At 39.9% G+C, this 21,741-nt stretch overlaps 1 protein-coding gene across 4 annotated transcripts in view; it reads left to right on the top strand.

The window, feature by feature from the left end:
- The window catches only part of LOC127797176 (uncharacterized), a 43,551-nt gene that overhangs the window by 16,015 nt on the left and 5,795 nt on the right, over positions 1 to 21,741 (top strand). Inside the window, exons 7-11 of one of the 4 annotated variants that reach the window (XR_008022146.1) lie at positions 9,780 to 10,145; positions 12,991 to 13,056; positions 13,255 to 13,303; positions 17,251 to 17,374; positions 17,469 to 17,531. Coding sequence is in view for 1 of the 4 variants with exons in the window: in XM_052329798.1 (XP_052185758.1) it covers positions 9,780 to 10,145; positions 12,991 to 13,056; positions 13,255 to 13,303; positions 17,251 to 17,374 (605 nt within the window). In the remaining 3 variants the exon portion in view is untranslated. Of the gene's footprint in view, positions 1 to 9,779; positions 10,146 to 12,990; positions 13,057 to 13,254; positions 13,304 to 17,250; positions 17,375 to 17,463; positions 17,532 to 20,774; positions 20,857 to 21,741 lie in introns of all 4 variants that reach the window. The other 3 variants (XR_008022144.1, XR_008022145.1, XM_052329798.1) reach the window with 3 other exon arrangements.

The following is a 21,741-nucleotide window of genomic DNA, read 5'->3' as shown; positions in this document are numbered from 1 at the left end:
AAACAGATAATGCAAATGGAAGGGGATCAAGAAGAAGAAGAAGCAGTGATAGAGGAAGAAGAAGGGAATCCAGAGGAACTACAAGAGGAGGAAGGGGGCAAGATTTCGTTTCATGCCTTAAAAGGCAGTCCCATGGGACAAATTATTAAGGTAAAAGGGCATGTGGGGAAAACAAGACTAATGGTATTGATTGACAGTGGGAGCACCCACAGTTTTATTAGTGAAACTACAGCCAAAAGTTTGAAATGGGCCTTAACGGCAACTACTCCCTTATCTGTAACAGTGGCTAATGGTAGTAGGATGTTCAGTCAATTACAAATGCAAAGGGTATAAATGGGTGATGCAGGATCAAGAATTTGTGGCTGACCTTAGAGTTTTGGAGCTGGGAGGATGCAATATAGTCCTCGGTGTTGACTGGATGAAGACGGTTAGTCCCTTAACTTTTGATTTCAATAAGTTAGAGGTGACTGTGGAAGTGGAAGGTAGGAGGCTTACCTTGTTGGGCAGCCTGGAGCAAGGAGAATGCAGGATGATTAAGGGCAGCAAGCTGCACAAGATGATGCTCACTAAAGGAGGACAAATAGCACAGCTGTATTCTATACAAGCCATGGCAGTGCAGGAGGACGGCAAGTCCCAAAATAGCCAACAGCCAGCTGATCAGATCATTGAAGCTCAAATCTCTAGGAAGGTACATAATTCGGATACCTTGCGCCTACTTTTGATGGATTTTAAGGACTTATTTGATGAGCCCCATTCCTTACCACCCCAACGTTCTTTGGACCATTCCATTCCTTTGAAACCACATTCAGACCCTATTAACATTAGGCCTTATAGATACTCTCCCATCCAAAAATCTGAAATAGAAAAACAAGTCAATTCTATGTTGAAAACCTTTATAATTCGTCCCAGCCAAAGCCCATATGCCTCTCCTGTACTTCTTGTTAAAAAAAAGGATGGTACATGAGATTTTGTATTGATTATAGGCAGCTTAACTTTCACACTGTCAAAAATAAATTCCCTATACCCTTAATTGAAGATTTACTAGATGAACTCCATGGATCCAAGGTTTTTTCCAAACTGGATCTCAGATCTGGTTACCACCAAATCCGTATGGCACCTAATGACATCCACAAAACCGCTTTTAGGACACACCAAGGGCTGTACAAATTTACTGTCATGCCCTTTGGGTTAACCAATGCGTCCGCAACTTTTCAAGCTTTAATGAACCAAATCTTCCAGCCTTACTTGAGGAAGTTCATCTTGGTTTTTTTTTGACGATATCCTCATCTATAGCCCTGATTTAACACAACATGTTACTCACCTTCACCTTACTTTTGAAGTCCTTAGGATTCATCAATTGTATGTCAAGTTATCTAAATGTGCCTTTGTTGAAACTGAAGTGGAATACTTGGGACATATTGTGTCGGGAGAAGGAGTGAGGACAGATCCGGCTAAAGTGGCTGCCATGGTAGAATGGCCAAGACTAGTGGCTGCCATGGTAGAATGGCCAAGACTAGTGGCTGTAAAAGAATTGAGAGGATTTCTGGGATTGACGGGGTATTACAGAAAGTTTATTCGAAATTATGGGACAATAAGCAAACCCCTAACTGAATTACTTAAGAAATATGCCTTCCAATGGAATCCTAAAGCTGAAACTGCTTTTATTCAGCTTAAAAAGGCTATGTCTGAGGCCCCGGTGTTGGCATTACCGGATTTTACAAAGGGTTTTGTAGTGGAGACGGATGCTTGTGACAAAGGAATAGGAGCTGTGCTGATGCAAGGAGAACGATCAGTGACATTCATTAGCCAGGCTTTAGCTCAAAACACCTGGGATTGAGTGTCTATGATAAAGAACTACTAGCAGTATTTGCAGCAGTAGAAAGATGGCAACATTACTTGGAAGGGTTTCCGTTTGTGATAAAAATAGACCACCAAAGCCTTAAATTTTTGTCACAGCAAAGATTGCACACACAACTACAGCGGAAAGGCATCTCCAAACTGATGGGGTTAGATTTCACAATTCAATATCGGAAGGGTAGAGAAAACTTGGTAGCAGATGCATTGTCCAGGAGGGATGAGAAAGGCACTTGTCATGCAATATCTACTGTTCTGCCTATGTCGATTCAGGAGTTGGTACGAAGTTATGACACCATGGATTGGATTAAGGAGAGGGTAGCCCAATTAGCAGTGCAACCAGCAGGGCAACAAGGAAATCCTAAGGGATATACTTTAACTCAAGGGGTGCTTCGTTACAAAAGCAGATTGGTAGTTGGAGAAGACCAAACGCTTAAAGAGCAGATTATAAAGGCCTTACACTGCTCACCAATAGGGGGACATTCGGGTGTAAGGGTCACCTATCAAAAGGTGAAGCAACTCTTCTTTTGGCCAAGATTGAAAAGGGATATGGTACAATTGGTGCTATCATGTGAGATCTGTCAGTAGTGTAAACATGAACAGGTCCCTTACCCTGGGTTGTTGCAGCCTTTAGCAATTCCGGAGCAAGCATGGGAGGAGATATCAATGGATTTCGTGAAAGGCCTATCTAGATCAGAAGGGAAGGATGTGATATTAGTGATAGTAGACCGGTTGACCAAATTCAGCCATTTTATCAGCTTAACTCACCTATTTACAGCAGTAGATGTGTCATGAGTCTTCCTAGATTCGGTGGTCAAGATCCATGGGGTGCCCAAATCCATAATATCTGACAGGGATACCATTTTTACCTGTCGCTTTTGGCAGGAATTATTCAAAAAATTAGGTGTCGGGTTGCATATGTCAACTGCATACCATCCCCAAACGGACGGACGAACGGAGCGGGTAAATCAGTGTGTTGAAGCCTATTTGCGCTGCATGTGTTTCACAAAACCCAGGAGCTGGAATAAGTGGTTAGGCCTAGCTCAATGGTGGTACAATTCTAGCTACCATAGTACCATTAAAATGAGTCCTTTTGAGGCCATGTTTGGGTATAAACCAACCCTCCTACCTGCAATCTCAGGCCCTAATCCTACTATGGCAGCAGTGGGCTAGTATTTCTCACAAAGGTAGTCGCTGATAACTATCCTAAGGAAGGAGTTAACCACTACCCAAAACCGAATGAAGTAGATGGCGGATAAAAGGAGGACTGAAAGGTCATTTGAAGTGGGGGAGCAGGTCTATTTGAAGGTCAGACGTTTCCTCCAATAGCCTTACACCACAATTCTAGTTTCCAAGCTGAGTCCTAAGTATTTTGGACCATTTCCTATCGTGGCCAAGGTGGGAGCAGTGGCTTATTGATTGCAGCTGCCAGAAGGGGTGCAAGTTCACCCTGTTTTTCATGTTTCATTACATAAGCCAGTTAAAGGGCCCCTAGCTAATGTCAGCACAAAATTACCTCCCATAGCTGAGTAGCTGGAAGAGGAGGTAGAGCCTTGCGCCATTGTTGAGAGAAGGATCATATACAGGGGCAGTTTACCGATTACACAAGTACTGGTTCAGTGGACTAATCGACCATCGGAGCATACTACTTGGGAAAATTTACTAGAATTGTTGCAGCAGTTTCCCAGGGCTGCCGGACTCTTATAATTCTTGAGGACAAGAATTGATTGAAGGGGAGGGCAATTGTCACGATCCTAAGGGCAGTTAGGGAATAAGCCTACATTGTATGTTAGTTAGGAGCTATAAGGCGGGAAGTTAGCCATAACCAACTATGGTTATTCTATTAGGATTGATTGTATAAATACTGCCCATGTAAAGAAGTAGGCATCAATGAAGAAGTAATTCCAGAATTCTCTCACTTTTGTTCTCTCTCTTTCTCTCTTTGCTGCTAATTCCCAATCGAGTCAGGCCCAATCCTCGAGTCCTGACACTCACTGCAATTCGTTTATACGTTTTCAAGAACCATGAATGGCCTCCAACACTTCCATCGTGACCCTCATGGAGTAATAATGGAATTAGGGAAGAACCCTTAGGCAGGAACAACCGCCTCTTGTAGAGGAGCTGGTCATCCACTAGCTGGAAATTTGATTGGGAAGAAGGATCATGTTGTAGCTCCCTTATAATTCTTTGTAGGTAGGCGTCCTTTTTCCACTTCTTGGGCTAGCTAGTCTAGTTGAACCACCTTTGGAACCATTAAGGCTAATAGGGTTGCTGAGTGACTGATTCTCGAGAGACTATCTGCTGCCTTATTTTCTAACCCGGGGTGATAGTGTATCTCGAAGTGAAACCCCATCAACTTCATCATCCATCTTTGATACTCCGGGCTCACTATTCGTTGTTCCAACAAAAACTTCAAGCTTTTCTGATCTGTCTCACAATGAACTTTCTTCCCAAAAGGTAATGCCTCCACTTTTGAACTGCAAACCACCATAGCCATGATACTCCCTTTCGTAAACTGATTTTTTTCTCTTCGACTGCGTAAGAGCGTGGCTGAAGTACGCAACGAGCCTGTGATTCTGCATTAGCGCTGCCCCCAATCCTTACCCTAAAGCATCAGATTCAATGATAAATGACTGATCAAAATCTGGTAATGCTAAAAACGAAGAGATACCATCGCTGTCTTGAGTTGCTGGAAGGCTTGCTCAGCTTCCATATCCCCCCAAAAATTATTCTTCCTTAATCTCTCCATGAGGGGCCACGCCATCTTGCCATAATCTCTTACAAACCTCCGATAGTATCTTGTGAGACTGAGGAACCCCCCTCAATTCCTTCAAAGTTGTGGGTGTGGGCTAATCTATCATGGCTTGCACCTTGCAGCGATCAGCCGACACACCTTGTTGGGAAATGACGTGGCCTAGATACTCAACCTCCAATTGCCTGAATGAGTATTTTTTCTTGTTTGCAAACAATTGATTTTTAGCTAACACCTTCAGAACACAACGCAAGTGCTGCACATGCTGTTCAAAATCACAGCTGTAAATCAATATATCGTCAAAAAATACTAGCACAAATCATCTCAAATACTCCTGAATATGTCATTTATTAAGGATTGTAAGGTGGCCAGTGCATTCAGTCAATCCGAAGGGCATAACGAGGAATTTATAGTGGCCCTCGTGTGTTCAAAATGCAGTCTTTGGCGCGTCCCCCCGCCTTGACTTGAATTTGATGATAACCAGATTTGAGATCTAGCTTTGAGAAAACCGTAGCCCCATGTAGTTCATCTAGTAGCTCGTCAATGACTGGAATTGGGAACTTGTCGGGGACCGTTACCTTGTTCAAGGCCCAGTAATCTACACAAAACCTCCACCCCCCGTCCTTCTTTTTCACTAGCAGGACTGGGATGGAATAGGGACTGACACTTGGCTTTATAATCCCAGCTGTTAACATCTCATGTACCATTTTCTCAATCTCATTTTTTTGAAGATAGGCTGAACACTAACCTAGAGAAGTGTCAGGTAGGAGGTTGATGGCATGGTCCTTGTTTCTGGTGGGTGGTAGTCCCTTCGAGTTGGCAAAAACCCCCTTGAACTCAGCCAACACTTCCTCCAAACCCCGAGGTAGACCCACCTACAATTCATTGAACTCGGTAGACACCTTTCCTATTTCCAGCAGTACTCCTTCCCCATTTTCTTTAAATGCCTTCATCATAGCCTTCAAGGAGACTAACGTCTTACTTAACTAGGGTCACCCTGCAAAGTCTCCGCCATTCCATCAACCTAGAACTTCAGGGTCAGATTTCTCCAATTCATGCTCATTTTTCCCACTGAAGCTAGCCACTTCATGCCAAGGATGACATCAGAACTCCCTAACTCTAGCGGAAGGAAATCTTCCACTATTTGCAGGTTATGAAGGATCAGTTTCACGCCCTTGCAAATTCTCGCTCCTTACACAGCCATCCTGGTTCCCATTATCACCCCATATCCAGCAGTTTCTGTTCTCGGCAAAGTCAAACGTTGCGCCAACTCGAACGCTATGAAGTTGTGGGTTGCTCTTCCATCCACAAGAACCACTACTGACTGCCCTTCTATGTGTCCCCTTAGCTTCATCGTTTGTGGTGTAGTTAATCCCACAACCAAATTCATGGATAGCTTGATCACTTCACCCCCACACCCCAACTCTTCTTCGCCCCCCTCCAATGTTTCCTCCTCTCTTATAGCCTCTCCTATTTCTTCATCATAGATTATCATAACTTGGAGCTCCTTGTTTTTACACCTATGACCTATCGAATATTTTTCATCACAACGAAAGGAAAGGCCCTTCTCATGCTTGGCCTTCCGTTCAGCCTCGCTAAGTTGTTTAAAAGGGAAACTCTCGACATTTCCAGAGGTGTGATATCGGGGTCCTGTTTGGGTCACGAACTTTTGGGAGGAACTCGCACTCTTCACTGGTATAGGGGACATTCGGTTGGGGACCGATGGTGCCAAAGGGTAGCCACTCTTTGGTGGTCCTTGCTGCCTTATAACAGTTCTGAAGAGCTGCGTTCTTGTCCTCAATACTTTGAGCCACCACCATGATCCAATCGAGCCCCCGAGGTTGCAACACCCTAATCTCAGCTCTTATCTCCAGTTTGAGACCATTTAGGAATTGGCCTTCCAAAAACGCCTCAAGAACATCCGGCATGGATGCAGCCAACGTCTCAAACAACAACCTATACTTCTTAACAGTCCCCTCTTGCCGGAGAGCCAAGAAACGCTCCTCCAAAGACCCTTCTTGAGTGGAGTGAAACCTGCCCAGAATTCCCTGCTTCAAGCCTTCCCAACTCCAAATTCCTCTTCGCCTTGACTCCCATTGAAACCAAGCCAAGGCCGCAGCTTCAAAACTCAGTGCGACAGATTCGATCTTCTCCTCCTCCGTTAATTGATTAATCGCAAAATACCCCTCGGCTCGAAAAATCCACTCATCTGGATTCTCTCATTCGAATATGGGCATCTCTAGCCTCCTTCCCCGTATTTCTGATCGGTACCCACCTCCGATTCCTCCTTCAAAGTTGCGGCCTCCCACAATCCCTGGGATTATTTCGGAATCCATGGTGAATTCCAAAGGTCCTTCTCGCTCCTTAGACTTGCTCTTGCTCTCTCGCTCCTGCTCGTCCCATTTCGTTCGCATGAAAGCAAATTGCTCGACCATCATTGCCACATTTCGTTCATCGCCTGGATGTCGCCTCTCATGGCTTCGACTCCTCGTTGTATGCCCTCCATCTTCGACTCCAATTCATCCACTCGCTTCGTTAAGTTCACCATGAGGATTTGCAGTGCTCTGATACCAAATTGATGAGATCCCTGATAGTTATCCAATTTTGTAACCCAATATCAATAGCTTTCAGTAATTACCAACAAGGAACAAGAACAATCCAGGGCATTCGAGAGGCCCTCACTCTCCAGAATTTTCTACCCAAAACCAGCATTAATTCTATGGGTAACACTTGCATTAATCTCTTCATCTTACCATCTTACCTTAATTCTATGGGTAACACCTGCATTAATCTCTCCATTTTTTTGTATGATTGATCTAAGATATTTGAAGGGATTTTTTTTTAGATGACTTGATCTTATAGTTTCACCATAGCAACGCTGCACTGCATTTATACTATTACTAAACGTACATTCTATATTCATTTTTTAATAAACCTCTACTTTTTGTCGTACTCCCCCCCCCCCTCCCCCGGGGGAAAAAAAAAAAAAAAATCCCTAAGCGACGTGTAAATCTTTTATTTATTTCTATGTCTTTTTATTAGGTACCTTAGCAAGAATATAGCTTCCATTGTTGACGATTGCCCTACCAGGCATGAAACCAAATTGGTTATTCCAGACACCTTGGTTTCTCCTCTTAACCTTTGCTCAATCTCCCTCTCCCAAAGTTTCATAGTGTAGCTCTTTAGCTAAATCCTTTGTTTTCCACAATTTTGAATGTTTTTTTGTTCTTATAAATAAATACTAGCGTGCTCTTTCTCTATTTGTTAGGCATTCTGTTGAAATTTGCAACAGTTAAGTCTTAAATTCAGAGCAAAAGGCATGAAAGAAACCAAAAGTTTATGTTTTATTTTTTAAATCATTATAACGGTAACTAACCATGTAACGGTTAGTATCGACTTATTTTTGTTTCTTTGAAGTGTCTTGTAATTGCTGCCTCTATCCTCTATACATAGAGGGTCAGCTTTGTTTCTAAGAGGGTCTTCTTCATTTTTTAGGTAAACAAGAGAGAGAAAAGCCTAGGTTCTTAGACTTTGTAATCTCTACGAGGGAAGCTGGGTAAGAAGGCTATGTGAATATCCTTCTGTTCCATAGTGGATTTCTTGGTATCGCCTACAGTTTGGATGTAGGGCTTTGAGTTATTCAAAGTCTGAACCAAGATAAATCTTTTGCCCCTTGTATTTTTTGTTCTTTTTCGAGAGAGAGTGTGAGAATTGTGTGTATAGCGTTCGGTTCAATATTCAACACATCCTCTTCAATTTCATAGTCAAGCTTCCAGTTTCACTAGGGTTCTAAAATGAACTCCACAGTTGACTCCTGCAGTCGACTGACTACTTAAAATTGTCTTCAACCATTTGTTAGCTATCATACTTCACATATAACAACCCAACCTGTTCTCAAATGGTCATGTCAGAATCCCATATCATTAAAGCCCCAGACTCATCAGGGTATACATTTTCTTTTTTGAATTCATATTCTGTACCTGTTCCAAAATATAATTATCTGTCTTTGTAACTTTAAACAAAACATTAATATTTGTCTCAGCCATCACATCATAGGCCTTAAAAATACATAGCCATCTCCAAAACTTCTATTGCGTAAGTAATTTAAAGCATTATACAACACTTGGCTTATCATTACAGAGTCGTTGCATTTCAGTTTACAGCAATAATTTATATTTCAAGAGGTCCACAAACTTCACTTGGCTATTCGTCCATAGGGTGAAACTCTAGGCATCATTTATATATAAATTGCTCTGCAACATACAACCCCTTTGCAAACATGTTAGAAAAATGCAAAGGAATGAGCGACACAAGCTCAGTAAGACCACATGCATGCATAAACTTGGAACCATGCCCCAAATGCATGAAATCAACCTTCACACCACTTGGGCACCACAGTCACAAGGCCAGGGCCACTTCCTCCTTTGGGAGATTTAGTTCCTGCCTCAGCTCACTCAGCTCAAGGTCAAGCTACTTCATCCACAAGGAGAGGCACTCACCGTGCCTTGGTTTTACTTGTCTCAGCTCAAAAAGTTTGCGTGCATCATGACATGCTCAATATATATTATATTCACATGCATGACTTGTCTTACCCAATACAAACACATACAAACCAGCATATACCCAAGAATGCACAGGAAAAGACACACAATTGTGATCTTACCACAGGTATAACAGCTGGAGAGTGTTCAAAGTCTCGGCTAACACAAGACAACAACTATCTTCCATAATCACTTTAATTTATGTCTCATACACAATTTTACAAGAAAATTTATATCTCATACACAAAAAGCCGTAATCACTTTAAAAAATTCTAATTATATAAATAAATATGTATCTAATGCACAACTATTGGAGTTCAAATTCAGAATATGGTTTGTCAGACTATCTGCTTTACTTTTGTACACAAAGAGTGCAATTTTGGCTATCTAGTGACTATTTTCTAAGTATGAGAGTTACCTGTAATTAAATTGTTTTGTTAAGTAATCCTATTATCCATGGATGTCCTCTTGAGTGCTTAGACAAATGTTAAGACAGGGGTCTTGCTTCAATTATTATTATTGTTATTATTTGCTAGATTTCAATTATTTATTTTGAAAGTAATGAAATTCTGCTTCTATTTCTGGATTGTCAACTAATTTGGTTCATGCTTCAAATGCTGTGTTTTCAACAGTATTGTGCAAACCCCAGTTTCCGGGCATCACATCTCTCTTTGTTGGACCGTGGTTTTATTTTTGGCATTGCTCATATTCGTGGAGGTGGTGAAATGGGGAGGCAGTGGTATGAAAATGGGAAATTGTTAAAGAAGAAAAACACTTTCACGGATTTTATTGCCTGCGCTGAATATCTTATGGAAAATAAGTACTGTACAAAAGAAAAGTTGTGTATTGATGGTAGAAGTGCTGGAGGATTGCTTATTGGTGCTGTTCTTAACATGCGGCCTGATTTGTTCAAGGCTGCTGTTGCTGGAGTACCCTTCGTGGATGTTTTGACTACAATGCTTGATCCAACCATTCCTCTTACCACGTCAGAGTGGGAGGTCAGAGTTTCCAATTTTCAGATTATTGTTCTTTGAATATTTAAGCTTCCAGTGGCTGTACATTTTATGTCGATTTTGACTGTATTCTCCTTTTCGTCCAGTTCTTTTGGATTTTCAGCCTGAAAGTGTGTAGAAAGCTGTACACATGCAACTCCTTTATATTTAGAAGAATACACAACTTCCCAAATTCTAAAAAAATGAAAGTAATGACAAGGACTGAGACCAAAAGTAAAATGACACTGCAGGCAATCCTTTTTTATTTAGCGACCTATTTGGTGCCTTAAGTTAAATTCCTATTCCTCTTCCACCATAATGTCATGGACTGAAATTATAGAGGCTGAATGCCATGCAGGTGCCACACAAACATGGAAAGGATACAATTGGAAGAGCTGCATGGCACTTTACATTGAAGAATTCTCTTTAATATTGAAGAATTATCTTGTAATATGAAAAGGCGTGTCATGTGGAAGTCAGAATCCTAGTGAATGAAGTGACACATTTTCTAAGCTATTAGATTAATTAAATCTCACCTCTGTTCGGGTAGTAGCCTATGTATGTCTCCCCTCCCTCATTTTGTAAATCATCTCTAGAGTTCACAAATAATAAAGTGATCACTTTCTCTCTCTCGAAAGCCTTGCTTACTTTCTTTGGTCATTCCAAGGTCACAAGCAAGTTAAAAGTTAACCACCAAGGGGGTTTGGTTTGTGCACAACCAACTTGGGGAAGTGATATAATTGTGACAGTATCTGAGCATAGTCATGAATAGGGCTTGTGCTGGTGTTAGAAGGAAGCTAAGGTGAGGGGATAGGTATGATGTTGGATAGAGAAAACAATATTGAGAAACATGAGCAAGTACCTCCAAGGGGTAGGGATGCCCACACTCATTTGAAGAAGCACTATGGCTATGGAAGCTCAGCTCATAAGGATGGAGGTGGCTACAAGAGATGCTCCTTGGTGTCTCATGACCCTTGAGGGAGACATGGAGGAAATAATGTGAGTGCTCTGGAATTTTGAGGAGCCATGTTGTCCATTGTTCTCAATTTGACCGGGCAATCACTATATGAGCACCAGGACTTTATGAAGATGGTGTTGGAAAAACTCAGAGAGTTTGAAGCTCAGTTGAAAGAGATGCAACAAGATTGGGTGATGTGCAGGCGGCACTCACATGTGGTACTTGATTTGTAGGGTGAAGAAAGTGCCCAAGGAGATTAACAATTTCCTATGGGAGATGGAACAATATAAGCTGGTGGTGTGGTAGATGATGCTAAGGTACGAGCCACTGCCCTCTGCCTTACTGACAATGCTACGCTGATAGTGGTGCATGAGACAAACTGATAGCCCTATCCTAGAATGGAGGGTGTTTCAAAGAGAACTCTAGAGGCAGTTCTATTCGAAGGATGAAGATTTCCTATCTCAGAGGAAACTAAAGAAATTGCAAATAAATGGGAGCATCAAAGTGTACAACTAGGGGTTCACCTCTTTGACTTTGATTGCTTGATATGGCCCTAATTGAGTTGATATTTAATTTCATGGATGGTTTGCAGTTGTGGGCACAATAGGAGTTGTTAAGACAGAAGGTGTAAAATCTGATTTCTGCTATATTCCCCTTGCCAAGGCAATGATGGATTATTCCAGCCTAAGGAAACCTTCAAGCCAAGAAAGTACCAGCGCCAAGGTGGTGGAAACAGGGGCCAGCAACATGGTTCTAAGGAAGGAGATGAGGAAACATCCACCAGCAAGGAAGGGCACAAGAGCTGGAAGGATGATGGATGCAGAGGCAGGAAGGATGATCACTAAAGGGATCAGAAGGACTGGCAAGATAATGCCAAGCCTAATACTGATCACTTCTTTTGTGAGGGAGTTCATTGGTTTTAGGTGGGATTGCCTTAAAAGGAATGTTTTCAATGCTATGGGGGAAGAAATGGAGTGTGACAAGGTCTGAGCATAGATAGGGACACTATAATTTGCTAAACTCCATTTTCTTACATTGACTCCCTAGGGCCTAACAACAAAAGGACTCATGTATGTTGAACTGCTACTAGCTAGGAAGCACACCAAGGTTTAGCTAGACAAGGAGCCACTCACAATTTCATATCCATTTAAGAAGCCTTGAGACTGGAACTTTGTTCTCCAAGTAAAGAGGGTCCTCAATGGTTGATCTGGTGGCAAAGCCTGTGGATAGCATAGCATGTGGGGTATAGATGCAGGTGGGATTGCGCGTAGGCAACATTGACTTCTTTGTCATGCCAATGGACAACTTCCAAGTTGTTCTAGCTATGGAATTCTTTGACATGTTGCAAACTGTTCCCATTCATTACCTTGGATTATGACTATCTTGGAAAGAACGAGTCCTTCGATTTATAACTGCCCTTTCCTCTCTACCACCCATAGGAAAACCAGTTACTCTGCCAACTGCATTGCCCTTCCTATCAAAACACCTCAATTCTTCCATAAAAATAATAAAAGGAGTGGAGAGGTAGGGCCTCCCTGCTTATTCCCTATAGGACTGGCAGAAAATCCTTTAGGAATCCAATTGACCATAACTGGAAGCTCTATTTCAGAGAAACAATTTAATTTCTTCACGTCAAAACTCTATTATCTTATACTGTATTTCATTGTATCATTTTTTCTTTCTAAGATTACCTTTAGGGAATTAAAAGAAAACTAATGTTGGGTAACTTTGAAGCAATATATTAATCATTTTGGAAATGATTGAGTCACAAGACACATCATCTTTTGACCCAAAATGGTCTAAAGATGTTATATTGAAGTTAAGAGTAAGTGATGTTGATGACTAGGTGAACTTACAAATAAGATTGTAGCTTATCTGCTTTTGTTGCTGCAGGAATGGGGAGATCCTCGTAAGGAAGAGTTCTACTTCTACATGAAGTCATATTCCCCTGTTGATAATGTGAGTGCCAAATAATCATTGCTGTTCCAACCTGTTTATGCTTAGTCTATTCATTTTAGTTCTTCCCAGCTTACAAATGCCACACGAATCAGCAGACCTAGAGAGAGTAAAAACTTTTCACTTCCTGAATTTATGACTTAGTCTCGATCACTATAAGTTTTACAATATGCAACTGAATCATTGTCTCATTTTGCACAGATTGCTGCACAGAATTATCCATCCATTATTGTGACAGCTGGTTTACATGGTAAGTTGATAAATTTTCAGTTGATCTTTGAGTTTCACTGTCAATGTAGATTTAATCTTTTTAAGGCACCTAGCTGCTTTGGTAGTGCAAATTGTTGTGCTACTCTGCATACATTTGCTGGGTAAGGTAACTTCTTCTCAGTTGCATTCTCAATTTGTTGCATTTGTAGGTGAAGTAATTAGAGGGCTTGTATTATATTTAATTAGAAGGCTTGTATTATATTTGCATACCATGCTTACTTCCATCAACCATTTCTTTATCCATGTGCACTTTTCCAGATTGAAACTCCCCGAGTTCAATCATTTGGAGGTGACATTTGTAGACTGTCTGCTATATCATACATTATTAAGCTTCATAAGGAAAAAGCTGAATAGGACTTTCATCCTGTTAAGAAAAAATTCAGTTGTCACTTGTTTTCTTTTTATTTATGGGAAAAATACATTCAGTACCCTTGAGGTTTGGTCTAAAAGCAGGTGGTACTCTTGAGTTTGAAAATAGCAACAATCTCCCTTGACTTTACAAACTGTGTTGCACTAACCCCCGCCATTACTTAACCCTAGTTAAATTTTTTAAAATGACTAAAATACCTCCCCCCTCCCCCTCTCTCCATTCTCTTCTCCCTCTCTCCTCTCCCTCAGTCTGGTTCAGATTCAGTCATGGCTGAACCTTCCTCTCCCTCTCACCTCCAACCCAGTGATGTTAGTGAACCCAGCCATGATGCTGGGTTCTAATCATTGAAGATCTAAAGATAGTGAAATTGAAACTTTGTTATCAGAATTTTCTCACAGTCCAGATATTTGCCATTGCTTGTACAGTTCATGTGGGTTCGCCCATCATTGATTGGTTCAAATCGTTGCCAGCTGCACAACAAATTAAGAACAATCAATGTTTCCCAAATGCAACCGACCTTTACTTTTCTTCATAATTATTAAATGGAGAGTTGCTCTTAGTTCTTGGATTTCTTATCAGTTTTTAGTGCTCTCACCATTTGAGAAAATACAGTAGCCACAACCACTTCATATATTCATTAAACCTCAGCCCTTGTATACGTGCTCTTTTCTAGTTAGAATTGGCTAGTAAATCATGAAAACAACCAAAAATTTAGGAAGAGAAGCTAATCAAGGGTCAAAGCAGATTCCAATTCCTCTTCATCAATCGCTTCCTTCTGCAGTTTCTTCTTCCCACAGAGAGAAACCCCAAATAACTTCACTATCTTTTCTGAGACTAGTGGTCCATGGAGAGTCCAGCTTATGACTTAGGAATGGCTGGTCAATGGATAATCGCTTAACATGGTTCTGAATGCAGTAGATGATGTCATTGTGAGGTGAGCTCTAATAAAAGCACAGTTCATTCTGCAGAGATGCCAGTTGTCTTGTGTAAGTGCTGCTAAAATGTCTAAGCCTTCTCTTGGCAATGGCAATGGCAATGGCGACTCAATCCTGCAGCCCTTTTTGCTTGGTTGGAGATATTGAGCTGGTTGGTGATGGTGGTGAGGGTTTTTCTTCTGTTGATATTAGCTAACAAGTGCTTTGTTTCTTTCCTGAAGGCTCATTGGCAAACTCCCATCCTTAAAAAAGGAGTTCCAGGCCCGCTTAATCAAGAATTATACTTTGTGATCCCGATATATGTATGTGCACCAGGTGGGAAAACAAGAGCAATAACAGAGGAAAAACAAGGGTGGTATACAATAGTGCAACAAGTGTTAGTTTCTTCGATCTACTGTCTCTCAGGCTCATCAACTGTTTTGTTCCTAATCTAGTTTGAGCAGAGGGTGGGTTGGAGGGAGGAGAAACCTTTGAAATAGAGTGGAGAAAGAACCTTGCTGCATGAATCCTCACCCGATCTCTGGATTCAGTGTCTGCTGAACCTTAGCTGAACCATGGTGGCAGCCGGAACCCACCAATATGTTTTTAATTTTTTTTATTTTTCTATGACTTCATGAAGAGAGTGAGGGAGGGATTAGGGGTATTTTGGTCATTTTATCCCATTTTAAAATGGCAGGGGAGGTCACTGCCGTATCTAAAATGTGGGGGCAGGGAAAACCTCAGGGGTGGTTATTTTAATTTTCTTTCTTTCTTTTTAAATACATTAGGTTAGTAGTTATGGAAGACTAGAATGGAAATAATGTGATAGTTGCCTGCTAATTGGAATCACACACTATTATTAATTAGAATATGTCCTTCAGGAATGTGATAATCCCCGAGCAGTTGGTGTCTTAACAAAACACAAGTGGCAACAATTCCTATTCCCTTATTCATGGGAATGAATACATCAATACTCGAAGATGTCTAATGGCTTTGATTTTATATGGTCAGCATTTAGTTGATGCAACTAAGCAAAAAAAAGAAAGGGGGCGGGGGGGGGGGGGGAGGGGGGTAACTGTATAGAAGTACAAAATCAAAATTAGCAGGTACTTATATTACAAAATCTAATCTCAGAGAGAAAAACTCATGCTGATATTAATTTTTTGGTCATAGACTTCTTATGCCATACTGATTGGAAAATATTCTTTCAGGACCAAGTGCGAAATATTATTCAAGAATGATAGGGTAGCTAATAAATAAATCTGTTTATAGATTGGGTGCAATCTTAATTTATCCAAAATATTAAAATCTTGGTACGAACTTCCATATCATATTAATTGGACAAAGATGCTGATGTTGGACAGATCTGGTATTTTGTGAATACCTAGTGATTGAAGGTTTGTTTAGGGTTAGAATGCTAGGGAAAATTGCTGAGAAAGCTAAGTTTAGGAATGTAACAGGTTGGTATAGGCAATTTAGAGGCAAAATATAGCTCAAAAGATGAGATTTGGGGGCTGAGAACAGGGCTGGACGTAGGTTTATGCAAATCTGAATTTGAAAATAAAAGATCAAAGAGAAAGAGATATATCTTCTAGGCATCACTTCTAGGGTTAGAATGGCATCACACAACTAAAAAAATAAAAAAACTGAAGATTCATTCACTAATGAGAAAGAGAGATTACAATAGTATATTAGAGTTTTGTAACCCTATTCTTACTAGGATTAGGAAATCTGTTCCTATTAGGAAACTAAACAAAATGAAAATCCTTCCTTGTTCTATTAGGAAACTAAATAAAATCTAGAACTATTAATAATAAGATTAGGAAAAGACTATAAATAAAACCCTAACACAATTAGAATTTACCAAAAAAGACTTTAGGAAACATTATCAAAATTAAGCAAAGCTTCTAGGAGGGCTTTTCTTCATAAAAGCATCCTAAAAAATGCTTGGGCCTTAGAACCAATGTTAATACGCTTCTTAAAATTCTTTAGAGGATGCTTCCAATGTGTCCTCCATCAGATTAAGTTGCAATTTTTATTTGACTTAACATTGTTGGTGTATTAAGCAAACTACAACTTTTTCATAGATGATAAGATAATTGATTATGGAATTTCCATTCCTGCTGTCCAAATGGAGCAGTATGTTCTTACTTGTGGGTGTACAGATACAGTTGGCAGAAACATCTGTTCTTTATGTTCTCCTTTGCTTTCAAACCTCCCCGTGTCATTCTAACACTCATTTTATTTGTGATTATTTTCTAAATCAAAGCTACCATTTCAATAGAAGTTACCTGGTTTGTGTATTTTACCACTTGTTTTGTTTTTTGTCATTGAACTTTCGAATATACAAATTTTAACAGGGAAACACGGTTTAGGGATCTTAATTCATATTTGTGTAGTTGCCCAAATCAACTGGTGAATTCCTAGGCTAGCAAATTGTTTGAACATGCATGATTTCCTTAGTAGTTGAAACAGGTGACATGTTTAGTGAATCTAATTAGCATTTGTGCTGTAGTTTTGATAGAAAGTGGCTGCTGACCTTCCAACATGGCCTGCATTAAACATGAATTTATACTTATATTTGTTGTATTATATTCTTTTCATTCATTTTTCAATCTAATCCAATATCATATGATGCCACAGATCCTCGTGTAATGTATTCAGAACCTGCCAAGTTTGTTGCAAAATTGAGAGACATGAAAACTGACAATAATATGCTGTTGTTCAAATGTGAATTTGGTGCCGGTCACTTTGCAAAGTCAGGGAGGTAATGTTCTTTCATAGGTTATGTTTTGTTTCTTTCATTCATTATTTACTCCACTATCATCTATTGATTGAAGAATACATTGTTGCCAGAGTAGACGGTAGGTGATATACTTCAGGCATTGATTCATATCAGGAGGCCTGGGATCTGGAACTGCATGGTAGGGTAGGGTTCAATGAATATGTAAAAATTGTTTATCTGGTTTCTTAAAAAGAGTATTTTGTCACTAATGGATGGACATGGAGTGAAGTGTTATGACATTTTTAACCCCCATTATATGCCCCGATTTGATCAATAATGGGATTCTTGGCATTCCTTGAGTGGATTAGTTGACTTAAGATTCTCAATTTCCTTCTCACTGGTCAACAAATTCAGAAAGATATTCTATGGCTCAAAATGTCAAATTAGTTGAAAATTCATTATGTTTTGTCAAAAGCTAATTACCTTAAACTCTTTACATGAACCTTTGCTTATTCCATGGTCTGTTTATAATATATTGACCAACTGGTTTCACTCATATTCAATTGTCTCGTGTCAATAAGTGGCACTTTCCTCCCTCCATATAGTCAATCAACAGGAGTAGTGGATGAGAAAAATGGGGGAAACTTGGTCAAAAGAATATCAGTTTGGCTTAGGACTCTGAACTAAACAGATAAGCTCACCAGTTGCCTGGATGAGAAAAATGGGGCAAACTAGGTCAAAAGAACATCAGTTTGGCTTAGGACTCTGAACTAAACAGATAAGCTCACCAGTTGCCTGGATGAGAAAAATGGGGCAAACTAGGTCGAAAGAACATCAGTTTGGCTTAGGACTCTGAACTAAACAGATAAGCTCACCAGTTGTCCTAGTGTTTGATTCAATATTAATTGGTACTGAGAAGCAGATAAGTTAGCATATTTAAGATCTACTGTTTCCTTTCTGAACAACTAATTGACTGGCCTGTGATGTGGGGTCAACATAAATTTGATTACAATTTCTGGAGTGCAAGTAGACTGATCCTTCATAAATAGAAATAGATCTTGTATCTTTTAAGAACATGCATCCAAGCAATGAGAGTTAGACCAAAGATCTAATGACTGCTCTAAAGGCTCTTTTCATGAATCACTCTCGAGTCAAAATGGCTCTTTTCATGGATCACTCTTGAGACATGTGTTAGGACCCTAGTCCTAACTGATGTTTCCTTAGAAGATAGAATTGGAAATTGAGGGAGAAATAACAAGAATTGAGGGGGAACATGTTAACTTTAGGACTCTTAGATTATACCCTTAGGAGAGAAAAACCCTCTCATAAGCCCTCTCCAACACTCACGAATGCAATGGAAATATAAGAACAAGAAAAATAAACAACAGAAACAGAAATTAACAGAATTTAAAAGGAACAAACACACCGCACAAGAAGGCCAATAATTATACTGGTTCAGGCCAATATTTGGCCCTACATCCAGTCGCCCTATGCGCACAACAATCCACTAGAAACCAACAAATCAAATGCAGTACACAGTCCCAACAATCCCTCTTTTCCAACGCTCCCAAGTACAACCTTCCCCAAGAGATTACACAAGATCGCTCCAAGATCAACTCTCACAATCTCTCTCCCTTTTTCTCTACACTCAAGCGCTCAAGGGATTCTCAATGATTAGAATGAATTGGATGCTGGAGACTTGTGCCTTTCTCCTCTATTTATAGAGGTTTGGGGCGCCGGCTATGAGGGTTTATTTTAAACCTACACAAAAGTCTAAAATGCCCCTTATAATGTACATAAGAAAAAACATCCTACACTATGTAAAACTCCTTCACGGGACTGCATGCATCCTTTCTTCTAGATCCAATTTGACTCTATGTAAAACTCTAACAGAACATACTGAAATTAGGCAGAACAGATAGAAATGAGGGGAGAATCCAAGAGAATGGGGGGAGAAAAATAGACAGATTTTGAGGGAGAACATAGAGAATTCAATAAACTTGATAATTCATATATTGATCTGCACTGTGGGGTTACGAGTTTATATAGAAAACCAACTAACAGTTATTTGTGGCAGTTACCATAACCTCCACTACCAATAACTACTCCTAAATCACTCCACTGTCTCCCCGCTTTCCATAATTGTAAATAATACCCAATTACTCCCATAACATAACTGTAAAAATACTACAACTGAATAAAAATACTACAACTGCCCCTAATTAATTAGCTGGTCGTGACATTCCCTCTCCCTTAAAAGATTTCTTGTCCCCTAGAAATCTTAGCTTTTGGCCTCACTTCTTCATCCAATCCCTACTTTTACTATTTGATTCATCCTTCTTAGACTATAAGGTGCAAGATCCTTGATGGTGCCTAAACGATCAGCAAAGTCTGATACCAGTCGAGGACGAATGTTTAACTTTTTTTTCCTCCACCTTTCTGGCTCTATGTAGTAAATCCTCCATTACTATCTTTGCATTGACCTCAGGTAATGGAGGGGTACCCTTTTCATCAAGAATATCAGGCTTAAAATCTTCAATATTCGGAGTTGATGTAATCATAACCTTCTCCAACGGCACAACATCGTTTGTTGCTTGCTTGCTGGTGTACCCCAAGGGTCCATCTTCAACCGATATTTCTTCCGATGGTGTTGCGTTGATTTTTCTTGCAACTTCCATTCCTTTCTTGGCATCTAATTCAGGATGTTCCTCGGCTTCTTGTAAGTTAGAAATCTGAGGAAGGACCCCAATTCCTACTTGAATTGATTCTACTGTAGAACTTGAAAGAAATTATATTGGTAGACTGACCTGAAACCTCTTTAAAATCATAATCATTAAGTTGTCCAACTTTTATTTAACTCTTCCTTGATTACTTTCTCCGGTGATTGAATTATCTCAAGAGTTCCTTTAGCCATATGCACAATCCAAATTCTTCAAAATCTATTGCATATCATTGCTGCAATAAGCACCTTGTTCGAATTGAAAATCAACTGGTAGGAACCCTAAATCATAGTCAAGAAACCGCTGTTCTGATACCAAATGTCAGGACCCTAGTCTTAACTGATGTTTCCTTAGAAGATAGAATTGGAAATTGAGGGGGAATAGACTGAAATTAGGGAGAACTAACAGAAATGAGAGGAGAATCCAAGAGAAGGGGGGGGGGGGGGGGGGAGAAAAATAGACAGAACTTGAGGGAGAATAGAGAGAATTCAATAAACTTGATAATTCATACATTGATATGCACTGTGGGGTTACGGGTTTATATAGAAAGTTGACTAACAGTTATTTGTGGTAGTTACCATATCTTCCACTACCAATATCTGCTTCTAAATCACTCCTTTACCTCCCAACTTTTCATAATTGTAAATTAATTGTAAATAATACCCAATTACTCCTAGAATATAACTGTAAAAATACTATAACTGCCCCTAATTAATTAGCAGGTCGTGACAACATCTACCAATTCAAGGAGGGTTAACATAAAGTATAAAAGGTGTCCCTAGTGCAAAAGGCTCCCTGCTTTGTGTAAGCTACTTTACCCTTATTTTGCAAATAGTTTGATTTCACAATTCAAACCTGTGGCCTTCCAATCACAAATTAAGCAATCTTACTGTTGCTACCTATGCTTGCACAAGTATGAATAGATAAAACATAAGTGTCTTGGGTATAAATACGTAATCTTTGTTGAGCTAAGTTTGGGTTTAGCCTTGTGTAATTCAGTTTTATCTCAATTTTAAATTTGTGAGCACAATTTTAACTGATCTTGTTAAAACCGAACACTGTTATGGCCCAATAATCACTCAAATACTTTAATCGAAACCAATCACATACATTCACAATAACATAAAGTAATTAATAGACAGAATTTAAAAAGAGAAACAAGAAAGCAAACCACAATGCAGCACACCTGATTTACCCTAGTTCGTGCCATAGAAATGGCACTACATCCAGCACTCCAAAAAGAGAACAATCCACTAAGAACTTAGAAGTACAAGAATCCCTCACTCGTCTTCTCTTATCTCTCGAATACAATTCTCACACGAAAAGACTCCAAGAACTATACTTATAGCTCTCTCTCTTTTCTTATTGCACTCGAAGTGAGAGAATGGAATGACACAACGATTGATGATCGGATTAGGCCTCCTCGCCCTCCTATTTATAAACTAAAAGGGTGGACCTTTCTAGGGGAAAATAACCGACTATTACAAAGTCTAAACTACTCCTACTAATTATAGTTAATTACAATTAAGTCCTGCAATCTAACTGCCACTCGATCTTCCTCATAATCTCTTCTGATTTCCTCTAGACTTCCAGCATAATGATTCGGGCAGAACATCAACAGATCTCCATACAACATCAACTGATTAAGCTAAGGACAGAAAAATTGGACAAGGCCAGGCTTTGGGCTTA

Source organism: Diospyros lotus, chromosome 3 (genome assembly GCF_014633365.1).
Source record: "Diospyros lotus cultivar Yz01 chromosome 3, ASM1463336v1, whole genome shotgun sequence".
In the NCBI taxonomy this organism is placed as follows: Eukaryota; Viridiplantae; Streptophyta; class Magnoliopsida; order Ericales; family Ebenaceae; genus Diospyros; species Diospyros lotus.
Note: the sequence above shows the minus strand (reverse complement) of the source record. Positions and strands in the feature narration are given on the sequence as shown.